At 42.2% G+C, this 16,795-nt stretch overlaps 2 protein-coding genes across 4 annotated transcripts; one reads left to right on the forward strand and one right to left on the reverse strand.

Annotated features, from left to right (window-relative positions):
• Positions 1 to 212: 212 nt before the first annotated feature.
• LOC131146903 (cysteine-rich receptor-like protein kinase 2) lies at positions 213 to 6,074 on the forward strand. Of its 3 annotated transcripts, none has more exons than XR_009134489.1 (8): positions 213 to 1,387; positions 3,081 to 3,203; positions 3,302 to 3,438; positions 3,564 to 3,774; positions 4,224 to 4,461; positions 4,881 to 5,031; positions 5,130 to 5,529; positions 5,609 to 5,799. XR_009134489.1 is itself a non-coding variant. In XM_058096744.1 (8 exons), exons 1-8 carry the CDS (start codon positions 643 to 645, stop codon positions 5,783 to 5,785), a joined length of 2,034 nt encoding a protein of 677 aa, XP_057952727.1. In that variant the 5' UTR covers positions 213 to 642; the 3' UTR covers positions 5,786 to 6,074. The 3 variants fall into 3 exon arrangements, 2 of the variants coding, with proteins under 2 accessions (XP_057952727.1, XP_057952728.1); XM_058096744.1 differs by having other exon boundaries at positions 5,130 to 5,429; positions 5,657 to 6,074; XM_058096745.1 differs by having other exon boundaries at positions 4,227 to 4,461; positions 5,130 to 5,429; positions 5,657 to 6,074.
• Positions 6,075 to 15,423: 9,349 nt separating this feature from the next.
• Positions 15,424 to 16,308, reverse strand: LOC131145773 (uncharacterized). Its single transcript, XM_058094962.1, has one exon. It carries the CDS (start codon positions 16,306 to 16,308, stop codon positions 15,424 to 15,426), a length of 885 nt encoding a protein of 294 aa, XP_057950945.1.
• Between the last annotated feature and the right edge of the window lie 487 nt (positions 16,309 to 16,795).

The following is a 16,795-nucleotide window of genomic DNA, read 5'->3' on the forward strand; positions in this document are numbered from 1 at the left end:
CTGCTTTAATTGTCAAACAATGACGTGAGTTTAAAATTAACGGCTCTCCGAATCATATGCCTTGATACGCATCCTCAATCGCAATTCTCTCGTTAATAAAAAAATTATACCTTGTCTTCTTTGAATCTCCTGCCTAGCAGTGCCCAATCTACAGTATCTCCTTCCACTAGCAGCCTAGCTGTTCTTTTTTCAACGGATGTGGTATAATTACATCTACATTAAGATCATCTTCAAGTTTTGGTTTCTGGGTCCCATTAGATATTGACATTATTATCCCAAATAGCTCAGAGTTTCCCAAACTGACTCTCAGATTTTAAATTTATTTCGCAAAAAAAACAGGGCTCGAATGGAAATTCTGCGCCACCGCTGTAATGGAGTTGAAATTGAGCTGCCTCTTAAAAAAATGACACCGAGAAAACTGCGATTGGTTTCGCACACGAAAAAGGATGAGTTCGTTTTCTTATGTAATCTTGAAGCTTGCTGCAAATCTCATCTGGGTTTTTGTTTGATCGAAGGTTCTTGATCTCAAAATGGATTTCTAAATTTGTTGTGATTCGGATGCAACAGTAAAACTTCTTTCAGTTTGATATAAAAGGAAATTTCAAGCATAGAGTAGATTCTGGAGGGTTGGGTGTACCTGTTATGGGCTTTTCAGGACACTTCTTAGGGTTTGCCCTTGTTATCTTAGTGATGAAGAGCTGTTTAAGGACTCCAATGGCTGATCCCAGAACAAGCGTGGCTGGTCTGGCATGCAATTCCTCTGTATCTGTTTCTGCTGATGTGCTTGCCAATAACTTTGTTCCTGCAATGTACAATCTGAGCTCTCTGATTAATCAAAGTGGGTTTGGAACTACTCGTGTTGGGGAAGACCCAAATGCAGTGTATGGACTTGCTCAGTGCTATGGTGACCTTAACCCTACTGATTGCCGGCTCTGCTTCTCTGAGATTCGGTCGATTCTGCCGAAGTGCTATCCGAAAACTGGAGGAAGGATTTTCTTTGATGGGTGTTTTGGACGCTATGAGAATTTCTCATTCTTCAGCGAGGGTTTGGATTCTGTAGAGTTAAAAAATTGTTCTTCCAATACGAGTTCTCAGCCTGTTGCATTTAGAGAAGCTTTAACAAAAGTTGTTGGGAGTGTGAGCTTGGAAGCCCTAAGGAGGAAGGGGTTTGCTGTTGGAACCGAATCTGTATCAAATTTAAGTATCTACGCTCTAGCTCAGTGTTGGGAGAATTTGGACAAACAAACCTGCAATTCTTGCCTCCAAGCAGCTGTTTCCTCGATTGTTTCGTGTTCTCCATCTGTTGATGGCCGATCACTTCATGCTGGTTGCTATTTGAGATATTCAAATAAGCCTTTTTGGAACACCTACGGGAAAAATTCTTCAGGTATTGGCAAAAAGTGTATTCTGTTTATTTTTGTTGTAAATGAAGGCTAATGCATTTTAAGTTGCTTTAGAGGGTTACAGATAAAGTCTAAATCTAATAATAAGTTTTTGGGTATTTTCACCCAACAATATATATCAATGGGGAAACAAAGTGGAATAAGGAAAATGATAATTATTTGTTTGTAGTCAGTCACCAATCTTAGGGTTTTGTTTGATTGTACTGGTAATGGTCCCAGAGTCCAAGGCAGAGTTTGTAAGAGCTATTTTGTGCAGGGATTTGCATTTGGGTATTTTTCCCTATTACCTAATTACTTAATATGAATAAACTATACTATCACTTGTTGGCTTTTATTGTTCAAAGTCTTTGACTGGTGGTCTTGGAACCTCTGGGTGGCCTTAAGGTGTGAGGCCAGTTATTGTTGTGGAGAGCCTTTCTCGATTCTGAGGTAGTAGCTTTTGGCATGAATAAGAGAGTAGGCTTTTGTATTTCTGAATGACTGAATTAGTGTTGCTTTGGATGGATTCTTAGAAGAATGGGAATGACTCTTGTTCAATGGCGTTCGAGTTGGTTGAATTTGATTGCCTTCTGAACTGGGAATGGGAATGGGAATGGGAATGGGAATGAGAGGTAAAGATGGCAGCGAGATTCTCATATCTCCCACTTCACATTCTTCTGCCTTTCCTATTCCATCATGGAACCAAACATAACCCAAAGGGTTTCTTAATCTGAGGTCAATCTTTGTTTCATGCTTGCCTCTTTTCATTTTTGTCCGTTCATGTTGCATCTTGGAAACTTTCTTATATCTTAATTCTGTTTTGTGAAATTTCTTTGGCAGTAGTTGGATCTTGTGAGTCATGTTCTTTCCTGCATTCATCTTAACCCATGATGCTTAGTTCAGCATATTTCCTCTGACTTTTGGATAAATGAGATTTCATTATCCAAAGAAAGCAGGATAATCTGTGACGGAGAAGGAGGAGGCTTGAAGTATTAACAGAAACACAATCTAAATTATTGTGTCATTGCTTGAGGGCCGAGGTATCACACATGTGATGACAACTAAGATGACAAAGAGGTGCAGAGGGGAGAGACTAAAGTATCCAAGGTGACAGAGTAGTCAGGGCCATACTCAAATAAATCAAGATTGATTATTAGACATACTTCATTGAAATCATAAAAAAACAGATATAATGTTGAGTTTACACTTCTGGCCATTGATGCAGACACTTTTTATTTTTAGTTTCTTGTATCATTTTATAGTCTGCCTCAATTATGATTATTTTTTCTGCATATAAGCATCTGCTTATCTCTAATAAATTATTCTATGTATTTTTTGAGTCTTTTCTGGGATGCTAATATAACAATTCTTTAATGTATTGTTGAGTCTTTTCTGCCATAATCTCTAGCAAGTTCTTTTAAGGGATTGGTATGGTTGTGAACTCACTTGAATGAAATGTGTATCAGTATATGGATATAGTGTATGAATTCAACATTGTAAAAATCTACGGTGAAATCACAGAAAAGAAAATCAACAGATTGTAGTAACCTGTAACATAACATGACATTATCTGTTTCAATTTCATTACTAGCTATGGTCTCATGAGAGGAAGGAATACAGCTACATTGTTTCTTCTCTCTGTTAAAATTGATGGTATTTATGTTTAGCCACTTATAATGTTGGAAACCGTGTACCCAGGGAAGAGGAAGCTCATATGGAGCATAGTGGGTTCAGTTCTTGCTGGGTTTCTACTCTTGACAGGGATTGGGATTTGGACAATGAAGAGACATTCACGCAGTTCAAAGTCTAGGTCTTTCAAAGGTTAGCCAAGTAGTCCAATCAAAATTCTTAATAGAAATGCTTTCTTTCCATGCAAAAAATTCTGAATTTTTTTTCCTTTCCATTTTCTTTTCCTGCAGATTCAATGGGATCAGAACTATCTGCTGCCATTATTCACTCCAAACTAAACTTTAAATACCAGGAGTTGAAAAGGGCTACAGACAATTTTGATTCATCGAAAAAGCTTGGACAGGGAAGTTATGGAACAGTGTATAAGGTAAGGCAAAACCCATACCCAATATTTATTTATTTATCTAAAGAGAGAAAGAAAGAAAGAAAGAGGAATGTTTTTCCTATCAAATTTATTATTTAGTAATTTTTTTTTCATTTTTTAATCTGTAGGGTGTTCTTCCTGATGGAAGGGAGGTTGCCGTGAAGCGATTGTTTATTAATACAAAACAGTGGGCTGATCAATTTTTTAATGAAGTGAATCTGCTCAACCAGCTCCACCACAAAAATCTGGTGAAGTTGCTGGGTTGCAGTCTGGATGGGCCAGAAAGCTTGCTTGTTTATGAGTACTACTTCAACAAAAGCTTGGATAATTTCATTTTTGGTACATTTTATTGATCAGTACTTCATTGAGCAACTCCCTACTATTCTAACTTGTATATTTATTTTTTTGTACTGTATATTGACACATGACATATTGAAATTATTTCTTAATGATCCTTCCTAGTACTTTTCCAAACTGGTATTCTCCATAAGCTTCTACATCATGCTTGAGTAAATATTGCTGCACATTTCATCCAAAAGTAACATTCAAAAAGACCATATGCTTGGTGCTTGCTTTTTTGAGGAAACATCAATGGTCCATACTGTGGCTTTAAGAGGAGTAACACAATTGAAGTTACATCCAACAAAAGAAGTAAACCTTTAAATTCGTAATTTAGACCATTGTAGCTTGTATTTGGTATAAAGTATGTCAATCTATAACCTATACATAGTTTGTTGGCAAAGTTTAACAATTTTCAAATTTTCTGTTTTGGTTCTTATACTTCAAAGCAGATCTAGATCAAGCAAAGCTTTTGGACTGGCAGATGAGGGTTGATATTATTCAAGGAGTGGCTGAGGGCCTTTCTTACCTCCACGAGGACTCCGAAATCCGAATAATTCATAGGGACATAAAAGCCAGTAATGTCCTTTTAGACGACAAATTGAAGCCCAAAATAACTGATTTTGGCCTTGCAAGATCTTTTGCGGCAGAACAGACTCATCTTAGCACTGGAGTAGCTGGAACCTTGTAAGAGCCAAATGATTTAAGATTTCCTCTCCCTTTTATTTTGCAGGATAATTTGATAATCTGATAGTTTTCATTCATGTCGCAATGCTTAATTCCATCCTACCAGTTAATTTGGTCTTAGAGTTCAGTTCTGTTAGTTTGTTCGGAGATCTTGTGGGAATGAGCTAGTAACATTTTGTCTTACCAATGGATTCTGCTCAAGTTCCAATTTTTTTAAATGAGCTGGTTTCGAATCCCTTACAGACATTCTTGGTGACAATTCCTTTTTTTTTTTTAGTAAATAATTATGATTGACTCCAATCTAAAGAACGACTCCTTAGTTTGGGATCATGTGGCTTGATCTCCCTTTTCCTTCTGCTCAATCATAGTTTGAATATGTCATTATATTTAGACTAAAAAAAAAAAGGAATTGGTTGCAGAGGATATATGGCTCCTGAGTACGTTGTACATGGGCATCTGACTGAAAAAGCTGATGTATATAGCTTTGGAGTACTATTGCTGGAGATTGTGACTGGACAGAGGTGCAACACTGGCACTGGAGGAAAACCAGGAGAATTTTTATTAGCTAAGGTATCATCTTTTCTTTAACTGCTACTGTAACTCTTAGAATGTTCTCTCTACACATCTCTTTTAAGGCTAACTCAATTTGCACCCATTTTTGAAATCAGATATGGAGTAAATATAAGGCTAATATGGTCAACACAATGATAGATAGAAGCATTTATGAGACCGCAATAGAGGAAGAGTACTTGCATATTGTTCATGTGGGACTGTTGTGCACTCAAGCTACACCCGGTTACCGTCCCACAATGACCAAAGTAGTGGAACTGCTGAGAAGAAACAAGGAGCATGAAGATGTCATCCCAACAGAGCCACCATTTTTAGATATTCTGGGTGGAGAAATCCAGGAAGCTGAAAGTTCATATTTGCTATCCAGTACTTCTGGTCCAAGCTTTTCGGCATCGTCAGTAAGTTTGTATTCTGGAGCTGGAAGATAATCCAATGTGGTGATGATATCAAATATGAGCCCGGCCAAGATTTAATCCCACCAAATCCTTGTGGTCTCCTGTATAAAAATCTCCTCTTTTCAGTTCTATCTATGATCATATCATCCATTCTACTTGGGAATCATGCCTTTTCCTTGCAGGCTCCACAATCCTTCTGATCATATCGTTTCTTTTCTTTCTCGGGGTAGGGGTTTCGTAAGGAAGTCCATGCACAAGGGAACAGCTATCTCCAATTGCTCAACACCCCACCCGATCCCAATGGGATGTCAACCTTGAACTTACAAGTCAGAGATTGCAAGTTTGAACAGGTGGGCTGACTCCTAGTGGCCTTTTTGGTTGTACTTTTTTCCTTTGGAAGCCTTCAGCTAATTTGCCTCTGGTTCATTCCAAGTGCCAAAGTATCATCATGGTTCGGATTGTTAGTTATAACTTTTCTCCTTTTCCTCGTTCGTGGGACTCAGAGCTGTACTTAACCAGTTAGTCTATATATCTCCATTACTTTGAATTTCATAAATGAAGTAGTTAATGGTGGGATTACCAATATCTTTTTGTAGTGACGGATCTTGTATATGTTCCTACGAAAAGGAATTTGCCCATTTACTTTCATGTGGAGTTTGTGATTGTTTATGTTTGAATGCTTTCATTTGTTTTGCGCTCCAAAAGAGCTGGTATTTAGCAGAGCTCTTCAATCCTGGCTTCCTGACTTGGAACCAAAACTAAGATAGATTGACAAGTAGTCAGTCACCTGGGATCTATGCTAATCCGCAGCCACTATGGTGTTTGATAACAGGAAAAATGTTTCTCAACAGCCAAACAAGTCTAGGGAAAAAATGTAATTCGCTTGCACCCAGCACAACTTCTCTGTGATGGACACTGAGGACAGATAGATTTTTGTTATCTTGTATGCAGCATTTTCCTCTTTCAAAATGTCACTTGTCAAGCAACCATAGGGCGAGGAGTGAAACTACATGTCGTTGCATTATTTAAATTTGTGCTGAGCATAGAAGATAGATTAAACTTTCTGCTGCCTTTTCCTATATGCCCACTTTGAAGTAAGGGAAAAAAAATTGAAGGCATTCTTTTTTGTTTTTTTTGCAAGTAAAGTGAGAAAGAAAATAAAATATATAACAAATAACAAAAAAATAATTTTAGACTTGATTAACATTTGATTTCTTTTTTCATTTTTAATAATATTAAAACAAAATTTGATTTTAAATAGCATTTGATCTAAAGAAAAAACACAATAAAATATACATTTTTTTTTTCTTATTTTTTCTTTTATTTTTTCTTTGCTCAAACAAAATGTTGATCCAAATAAAGCCATAATGATTACTGCAATCTTGGGCCATACTGTTTTCAGACCATGCTGATCACAAGACCATTGTCACGACCTTAGACCTTTCTCTAAGCCAATCGTGTCGGCACTTAGCAATATTCACACCGACTGTGATGCTAAGTTAGCCTAACCTGCTAGATGGACACCAAAGTTAACAAGAGAGAGTTAGAGAGTTTGGGAGAATGAAGGAACTTGTATTACTTGGAGAATGCTTTACAACACTTTGATGTTTTGAGGGTTTGTGTGCTGTGTTGGCCAAACGAGGCCTCCCCCTATTTATACACTTCCACCTCCTTAATAGACGGTGGTGATCAATTTGAATCAATGGCCTAGATCCATCTTCTAAACTATTCATTTAGATATTTACAATGAAGGTTCTAGCATATGTACATTCCAATACAATGTAGAAATATCTAGTAGGTCCTACTATACTCTAGGACATTCTAGAGAATTCTTCACGGTTCTTGATCACTGTAGGATACTCTGGAGAGTTCTTCGTAAATTCGGAGTGTTCTAGATTCTTCTTTAATTTAGCCTCTTAAAATTTTCTATACTTGTGCGGGGCATTACACCATGCTGATCATATAAGGAGATCTAATTCTCTCATGTTTTGGATTGCAGATGTACTTTGTGGAACTCACGTCTAAACTACTACTTGGAATAATTTCATTAGTCAAACAGATCTGACCAAAGAACCGCAAACCTAATTTTTTTCTTTGGTTCCATCATGATTTGCATTTGTTGCGAGGGAAAATTTGCAGGGTTGCTCCTTCGACTTCCGCTGACCTGAAAGGGGAAGAGAAGAAAGGCTTGCAAGACCCGGGGTGTACTCCGAGGGATCACTCCGATGCCTAAGTAAGAGAAATGCTTTTAGAGAGGCTGAATGCAACTGTAGAATAAGTTGAATGACTTACCTTAGCCTTTTCCTTACCCCCCTTCTTATAGGAGTTAGAGTTGACCCTTTGGGTGATTTGCCTTTATTGCGCGGGGCTTGAATTGCTCTCGGGTCATAAAGTGTTCACGCACATCACTCGGCCATTTAAGCCACTGGGGTAGATCTCTCCTCCCCTTTATTGAGTTGGAGTTGATTGCTCTTGTCAGATTGTTTGACTTCCGCCCGGGGGGGGGGGGGACCACGGGCCAGGTGTTATCTTGCTTTTATTGGTTAGTTTATTTTGGGCATATCAGTTGTCCCCCCCTCAGTTTCAAATTTTTGAACAGAATTTTGAAAAATTGTTGCACTCCTAGTCCCCAGATATATATATGTATATGTATATGCTCCTCCACCTTTCCTCCTTTTTTTTTTTTGGGTTCTGAATTGATTTTGTCGAGCTGAGGTGGAGAACATTTTTCGAGTTGATGTTCCAAACTAAGTATGGAGGAGATTTTCTGAGCTCATGTTCCGAGCTTAGTGGTGGGAAACGTTTTCCAAGCTCATGTTCCGAGCTGATGTTCCGAACTGAGTGGTGAGGACATTTTCAAACCTTATGTTTCGAGCTGAGTGGTGGAGAATATTTTCCGAGCTCATGTTCTGAGCTAAGTGGTGGAGGACATTTTCTAAGCTTATGTTCCGAGCTGCTGTTTCGAACTAATGTTCCGAACAGCTTCATGGAGCAATTTCTCGGAGCGGGACTTGCCGAGTAAGCTTGCCGAGCAGTTCGTGCAAAGCTGATTCTTGAAGCATTTCTTACTGAACTGATTTCACCGAGCTGCTTCATGGAGAAGTTTCTCGAAGCGGGACTTACCGAGCAAGCTTGCCGGGCGGCTCGTGTCGAGCTGACTCACGAAGAGAATTTTGCTGAACTGATTTCGCCGAGTTGCTTCATGGAGTAATTTCTCGGAGCGAGACTTGTCGAGCAAGTTTTCCGAGAAGATCGTGCCGAGCTGATCACAAAGTGAATTTTTTCGAACTGATTTCGCTGAGTTGCTTCATGGAAAAATTGCTTGGAGCGGGACTTTTTGAGCAGTTCTTGCTGAGCTGGTTTATGGAGCCAATTTTGCTGAACTGATCTTACCGAGCAGCTTCGTGCCATTTAAGCCTACTGAGTCGTGCTCATCTGCTGAGCTGTTTTTGGCCTTTCGAGTCGTGCTCGTGAGTTTGGCCTCTTTGCCTGATGAGCTGTGCTCATTTTTTGGGTAGTTTTCGGCCTTACGAGTGGTGCTCGTCACTTTGGCCTCTTTGCCTAATGAGTCGTGCTCATTTACTGGGCTTTTTTAGCCTTATGAGTCGTGCTTGTCATTTGGGCCTTTGATTCTTAATGAGTCGTGCTCATCTGCTGAGCTTTTTTGGCCTCACGAGTCGTGCTCGTCATTTGGGCCTGGATATGGTGCGTCGTGCTCATTTATAGAGGGTTTTAATTCAACCCTTTCTCCGAGGCATCGTCACCATCCTTTCTATCCTGCGGAAATGTGATAAATGCATGTTTGAATGTGTCATACCTTGGGAAGTGGCTTAAATGAACGTTCTCCCTTATGAGTTGTTAGTCTGACGCTGTTTCTGAGGCGACGTTGTCTTTCCGAGGCGCCGTCCGTCCTCGGGAAGTTGCATGTACTCGGTATTGGCGCCACGTCCATGCATGTGTCAGTGATTTTCTGTACATTCATGGATTCTCTATGTCCTTTCTCTCTTTCTCGAGACGCAACCCTTCTTCTGCAGGCAAGATTTGACGAGATTCCCGCCCTTGGGGATTCGTGCTGTCTTCTCTTTATAAAGGCCAGACTCCCTCATTCTCTTCTCATCTTCAGTCCAAAAGACTCCCTCCTTCTCTTCTCATCTTCTGTCCAAATGGTCCCTTACTTGTCGTTAGGTACGCTCTCCCTTTCAATTGCATGTTTGTTTTGTTGTTCTTCATATTCTTCACTGTTCTTGCGTTCACTTTGTCTGCTTGATCTTTTCCTGTATGGTGACTTTGCTGTTTTTGCGCAAAATTTTTCTGGTTTGATTTGTTTTGTAAAGGTTTTGTTTTGTTCACTCTTTTTTTTCCTGATGGAGTCTTCTTCGCAGCCTTTGAGGGCTCCTACTATAGTGAGGAGCACTCATTGCGACCTCATTCCCTCCGATCTGTAGAATGTTCATTATTTTTTTGCCATCCCACAAAATATTATTGTTAGGTTACCCTCTGTTTCCGAGTCAGCCCTTGATTTGGGCTCCGAGGAGCTCTGCCTGTACACGGATTACTTGGATTTGGGTCTTAGACTCCCTTTCCCCCCCTTTATCTCTAATGTATTATGTTTTTACCGAACAGTGCCTTCCCAACTAGTTCAGAACTCCTACCTCTCGCTTACCTGTTTCACCATCCTTCTGCTCCATCTGGGCCACTAGCCTACGGTTTCTCTCTTTAGGAGTTGCTTCCAAATGCGAATGCTCTCTGTAGAGAAGGAGCTGTATTATTTCAACTCTTTACTAGGTTATAAGCTTTTTACACCGGGCAGTTCTTCCATACATAATTGGATGTCCCGGTGCTTCTTTGCTTCGGGGGAGTTAAACTATACGGGCTCTCTTGTCTGGTCTGCTCCTTTGGATGGTAACGTTATCTATCCCTAGCTACCTTTTTATGTAGGGATGCGAGTAGGTTATCCGCTGACTCACCTGTTTTTCTTTCATCCTTTTTCCTTTTGTAGTTTGGGTGCACCACCTTCTTCCAAGGCTTTCCCCTCGAAGAGTAGGCCATCTTGAAAGAGCTGCCAACCCTTGGTGAATAAGGGAATGTCCCTCACGAGGAGCTGATCCAGGAGCGTGTCCTCGTGCAGTGGGGGATCAGCCCTGTTTCCCCAAGTCTTACCTCACCTTTGATTTCTATATATGTGTTCAGATATTCTCTCTATTGTTGGTGTTTTTATCTCTTCTCTCCTTGTCTTTGCAGATATGGACTTCTACAGATATGAATCTCTCATGGGGGAAGCTAAGAAACAGAGGACAAGTAGGAGCAAGAAGAAGAGAAGAGAGATCGAGGGAGAATCCTCTTAGAGGGACGCACCTGCTGTAGGTGATACAGGAGCCCATGCTGATGAGAACACTGCTGCTCCTCCTCCGGTCCCTCCAACTCATAATGAGGCAATCTTTCATGAACCGACTCGTTCTGCCTCTGCTCTACGTCGGGCGGTGCATGTCGAAGACTATGTGTAGGCTCAGTATACTCTTCCTGATGCTCTTTCAGTGAAGATCCGCCACACCTCTTACCAGGTATACTCTTCAGCTGGGTTATTTTTCTCCTTATACATTGTTTTGTTATCCATTTTGCCTTTTATACTTCTCCTCAGCTGGCAACGATGGCCTTAGCCCAAGAAGAGAAGGTTGCTGAGATGTACCAGCAGACTTTGGATGCCAGGGAAAAGTACGTCGTTGCTCAGAATGAACTTCCTGACGCCGAGATCCGTGAGCAGGCCCTACAAGTTGAAATTGAGCGTATTTGTAAAGAGGAGGTACTGGCCAAAGAAGCTACCGCTGGTGCTAATGCCTCTCGAACCGCAGTAAAGGAGTACAAGGGCTCCACACAGTTTATCATGGATACCTCCAAGGCTTATAGGGTGGGGTTCAGGAGGTGCCGGGATCAGGTCAAAACCAAGCACCCTAACATTCCCTGGATGGTGTGAGCTTACACGGATATGGCAACGAGAGTCCTAAATCCGTGGAAGATCTGGATGAGGATGAGGAAAATGAGGAAGAGGAAGCTGGAGAGGGGAGCAAGGCAAGCTAGTTAGGTGGAACTTTACTTGTAATATATATATATATTCTTAAACTTTATTGACGTAGTACAATTATTGTAATCGAAACTTTTATTACTATATTGTGAGAAACGCTTTCAAGAATAGTATTTTTTTTAACATATCCGAGTTCCATGTGTTATTAATCTTTTTCCCCTCTACATCCTCCAACTTGTATGTCCCTGTCTTTATCTCGGTTATGACTCTGTATGGTCCCTCCCAGTTTGGCTTCAACTTGTGCAACCCCAATTCTGTTGGGCTGCGTCATGCTTCCTTAGAATCAAGTCTTCGGGCTGGAAATTTCATACTCTGACGCGATTGTTGTAGTATTTTGTTACCCTCTGTTGATATGCTGTAACTTTTAGACTCACCTGATCCTGTCTTTCTTCCAGCAGGTCTATTTCTGATCTGAGCTCTTCATTGTTGGTTTGCTCGTTAAAGTATTGCCTTCGCCAAGAGGGTATCCCTACTTCTGCTGGGATGACCGCTTCTGCGCCAAAGACGAATATAAATGAGGTTTCCCTTGTTGCCGCTCTCTTGGTGGTATGGTATGCCTATATGACGGATGAGAGTTCCTTTGCCCATCTACCTTGCATAGATTTGAGTTGCATCCTTAGCCCGTGCAGTATTGTCCAGTTCATGTTCTCTACCTGTCCATTGCTCTGGGGGTGCGCCACTGACGCGAAGATGAGCTTAATAGATAGGTCCGAACATAACTTTTTGAAGCACTTGTTGTCAAAATGCCTCCCATGGTCGGTAACTATTTCCTAAGGGATTCCGAAATGGCAAATTATTGATGTCCACACAAAGCGCGTAATATTCCGCTCTGTTATGGTGGCTAGGGGTTCAACCTCTACCCACTTAGTGAAATATTTGATTGCTACCAACAAAAACTTTCTTTGGCCAGTTGCCTGCGGTAGAGGTCCCAGAATGTCTATTCCCCACTGGGCAAAGGGGCAAGGACTGGTTAGAGGGGAGAGTAGATTAGAGGGTACGTGTGGTACGACTGCGCACCTCTGACACTTGTGGCATCGTTTGACGAGTTCGAGCGCGTCTTTCTTCATTGTGGGCCAGTAAAATCCCTGCTGCATGGCTTTGTGGGCTAAGGCCCTACTGGCAAGGTGGTTCCCACACGCTCCTTCGTGGATTTCCCTCAGTACATATTTCCCTTCCTCATTATTTAGACAACGAAAGTAGGGCAGTGTTAGGCATCGTCTGTACAGCCTGGCCTATCAGCGTATATCTTGCTGCTTTCCTTCTCACTTTCAGAGATTCCTTATTGTCATCTAGTAGGGATCCGTCCTGAAGGTACAGGAATAGAGGCGCCCTCCAATCCTCCTTACTGATTTCAGATTGCAATGAGTTGACTTTGTCCTCCTCATATGAGGGTTTCCCTATCCGCTCTAGATAAATAGTGTCCTTCCATTCTGAGCTAGTTGTTGAGACCAGTCTAGCAAGTGCATCGGCCTTTTTGTTCTCGGCCCTTGGTACGCATTCTATATCAAAATGAACGAACTCTTTTGCGTACTCTTGGGCCTTGGCGAGGTACTTCTTCATTTTTTGATCCTTAGCCTCAAATTCTCCTTTCAGCTGCTCTACCACTAGCTGGGAATCACTCGATACCTTGATCTGTGCCACCCCTAGTGCTTCTGCCAAGTGTGGATTTGCTAACAAAGTTTCATACTCCGCATTGTTGTTTGTTGCCAAGAACTCTAATTTTAGTGCGAAAAGAGTTTCGCTACCATCCGGGGCTGAGAGGATGAATATGGTTCCCCCTCTAGCTGCGTTAGACGACCCATCGACGTGTAGCACCCATACATCTGACTAAGTAGCTGACTCGGGGAGTCTTTCAGCTGTGAAGTCCGTGAGCACCTAGGCCTTGACAACGGGCCTTGGTTGGTATTGTATGTCGAACTCACTTAATTCAATTGACCACTTCGTCATCCTTCCTGAACTCTTCGGTCGTTGCAGAATCTGTCTCATTAGCAGGTTTGTTAACACAATTACCTTGTGGGCCTGGAAGTAGGGGCTCAATATTCGCAATGCACAGACGATGGAGAAGGTCACTTTTTCCTCCATACAATAGTTTTTTCCAGCTCCACTTAGCACCTTACTAGTATAGTATATGGGCTGATGCCTCTGGCCTTCTTCCCGTACCAGGACTGCGCTGACGACGTTCTCCGTAGATGCTCTATATAGGTAGAGGTCTTCTCCTGTCTTTGCCTTCGTTAAAAGGGGTGGGGAACCGAGGTACTGCTTTAACTGTTTGAAGGCTTTGGCCTGTTCCTCTCCCCATTCAAATCCTCCCTTCATCCTTAATGCTTTGAAGAAAGGTAAGCCTTTGTCTCCCGAGCAGGAGACAAATCTACTGAGGGAGGCTATCCTCCCTGTCAAGACTTGGATCTCCTTCTTTGTTCGTGAAGCCTCCATTTCTAACAATTCTCTTGTTTTTTTCGAGTTGGCTTCTATGCCTCTTTGGGTCACCATAAAGCCAAGGAACTTCCCTGGAGAAACACCGAACACACACTTCGACGAGTTTAGTTTCATTTGGTACCGGTGAAGGAGTTCAAACGTTTCCCTGAGGTCTTTACAGTGCTTCCCTGCCTCCAAGCTTTTTACCAGCATATCATCCACGTACGCCTCCATTATTATTCTGAGCTGATCTTTAAAGATCCTGTTTACCAATCTCTGGTACGTGGCTCCTGCATTTTTTAACCCAAAGGGCATTACCCAGTAACAATACAGGGTCCTTTCGGTGATAAAAGATGTTTTTTCTTCGTCCGCTCGACTCATAGGGATCTGATTGTATCCCGAGTAGGCATCCATGGAACTAAGGAGTTCGTGCCCAAAATTCGAATCTACCAGCTGGTCGATTCAGGGGAGAGGAAAGCTGTCCTTTGGGCACGCCTTATTCAGGTTTGTGAATTCTATGCAAGTGTGCCATTTTCCGTTCGGCTTCCTTACAAGAACCATGTTGCTCAGTCACTCCGGGTAGTCTACCTCCCTGATGAAGTTAGCTTGCTCTAGCTTCGTCACTTCCTTATCGATTATCTTGATCTGCTTAATTGCGAAACTTCTTTTTTTTTTTTCTATTTCACAGGTCGGTGATTGGGGTTGACCTGCAGCCTATGCTTCATGATTGCAAGATCAATGCTTGGCATGTCTGCGGATGACCAGGAGAACACATCAGTGAATTCGTTCAACAGTTCGCTTAGCTTCGCTTTCAAGGTGTCGGGCAGGTGATTTTCGATCTACACACTTCTCTCCTGGTGGCCCTTTAGGGGTATGTGCATGATGTCTTCATCTACTGTACTGATCTGAGGATACTTGCCCCTTACTTCTAGGTCCTCCACCATTAGGGTTTCTCTTGCCTCCATCTTTCCTTTCAGGACCATTACGTAGCAGCTCCGAGCAGCTGCTTGATCTCCTTTGACAAACATGGTCCTGTGTGGTGTAGGGAATTTGATTTTGAGGTGGTATGTTGACGTTACAACCCGAACCGCATTAAGCAAAGGGCGGCCCAATATGATATTGTACACTGAAGGTCGGTCGACACAAGAAACTCGGTCAGTGTAGTAACTTGCTGTGGGGTTGTCCCCATTGTCACCAGCAACGTGATTGTACCTAAGGGGTGAACAACGTCTCCCCCGAATCCGACTAGGGGAGTTGAGACTAGTTTGAGTCGTTCCTTATCGATTTTCATTCTGACCAGAACTTGACATTTGCTGAGCTCCCATTGTCTATCAACACGCGTCTGACTTTGTAATTCGCCACCAGTAGGGAGAGCACCAGTGTATCATCATGTGGCTGCTGTACCCCTTCTTCGTCTCCGCTGTCAAAGGTTATGACATCATCTTTTTTGTTTCGTTTGCTACTTGTTTCCCCCTTCTCAATCGAAAGCACCTGTTTAGCATATCATTTACAAGCACCCCCACTATCTCCTCTTCTAGAGGATCCTCCGAAGATCATCGCAATTTCCCCTATAATCTGCTTTTCTTTCTTTTTTGCGCTAGGCCTCCTCTGCTCGAGAGGTTCCCTCTGTGGATCATCTTTCTTTATAAACTTTGACAGGTATCCCCTTCTTATCAGGGCTTCTATTTCTTTCTTCAACTGGATGCATTCCTCTGTGTCGTGGCCATGATCCCTATGGAATGCGTAGAACTTGGACATGTTTCGCTTGTGAAGAGGCGTTTGCATGGGTTCAGGCCACGAGACATAGTCCTTCTTTCTGATCTGCATCAGTAATTCAGAGTGTGGTACATTCAGGGGTGTGTAGGTAGAGAACTTTTTGGGTTGTCCTCTTATCTTTGGGCTTGCGTATAGTGCACTAGTCTCGTGTCTTTTAGCGGATCTATAGGATTCTCCCATCTCCCTGCTACTATTTTTCCTTTTCCATTTTACGCGACTTCCTCTTGTGTCCATCATCTCCTCCAGGTTGATGTATTTCTGTACTTGAGCCATCAGCTCCCCCATATCCACCGGCGATTTTTTCCCTATGGAGTACAAGAAGCTTCCGGACTGGTGAGCCGTTGCCAAGGCTGCTAAAGCCACCCCCATGTCTAGGTTGTGGATTTTTAGGGTTGCCGTGTTGAAGCAATGCATGAATTTATTTAGAGTCTTCTGCTCTCCTTGCGCCATACTCATGAGATGGCTCGTGGTTTTAGCAATTCTCCGGCTACTAAGGAAGTGGCCGGTGAACAGTTGTTCCATCTCTGAGAAGGAACCGATCGATCCGGGTCGTAGAGTTTGGTACCAGTCTCTGGCAGTATCCTTAAGGGTTGTTGCAAAAGCTCGGCACATGATGGCGTCTGAGGCCTCTTGCAACTACATCACCATCTTAAAGGTGTCCAGATGATCAATTGGGTCAGACAGACCTTCGTACCTTTCAAAGGTGGGCATCTTGAATCTACTTGGCAGTGGAGCCTCCATGATCTCTTTGTTGAATGGTGGCTCTGAGGACCTCAAGGATGCTTCCCCGTAGTAGGGTTTGCTTCTGCCATCTTTCATTATCTTTTCTATGTGATCTATTTTATTAATCCTTTCTTCGAGCTCCATGGATCTTTGTTGATTGACATCTACGCTGTTTGCATCCTCTACCTTCTTGTTGAGGTAGATTTTTTCCTCGTTCTCCGCTGGTTTGTCAGCTTTCTTGTCTGCACTAGGGCTCTCTTGCCATTGGTGGAGGACGTTCCCTTCCTGAATCTTTTGCTGTAAGAGTTGGTTGAGCATATCCTTTATTTCCTTTTAGAAAGCAAGGAATTCCTCCCTACTAACACCCGATGGTTCT

Source organism: Malania oleifera, chromosome 13 (genome assembly GCF_029873635.1).
Source record: "Malania oleifera isolate guangnan ecotype guangnan chromosome 13, ASM2987363v1, whole genome shotgun sequence".
Lineage (NCBI taxonomy): Eukaryota > Viridiplantae > Streptophyta > Magnoliopsida > Santalales > Ximeniaceae > Malania > Malania oleifera.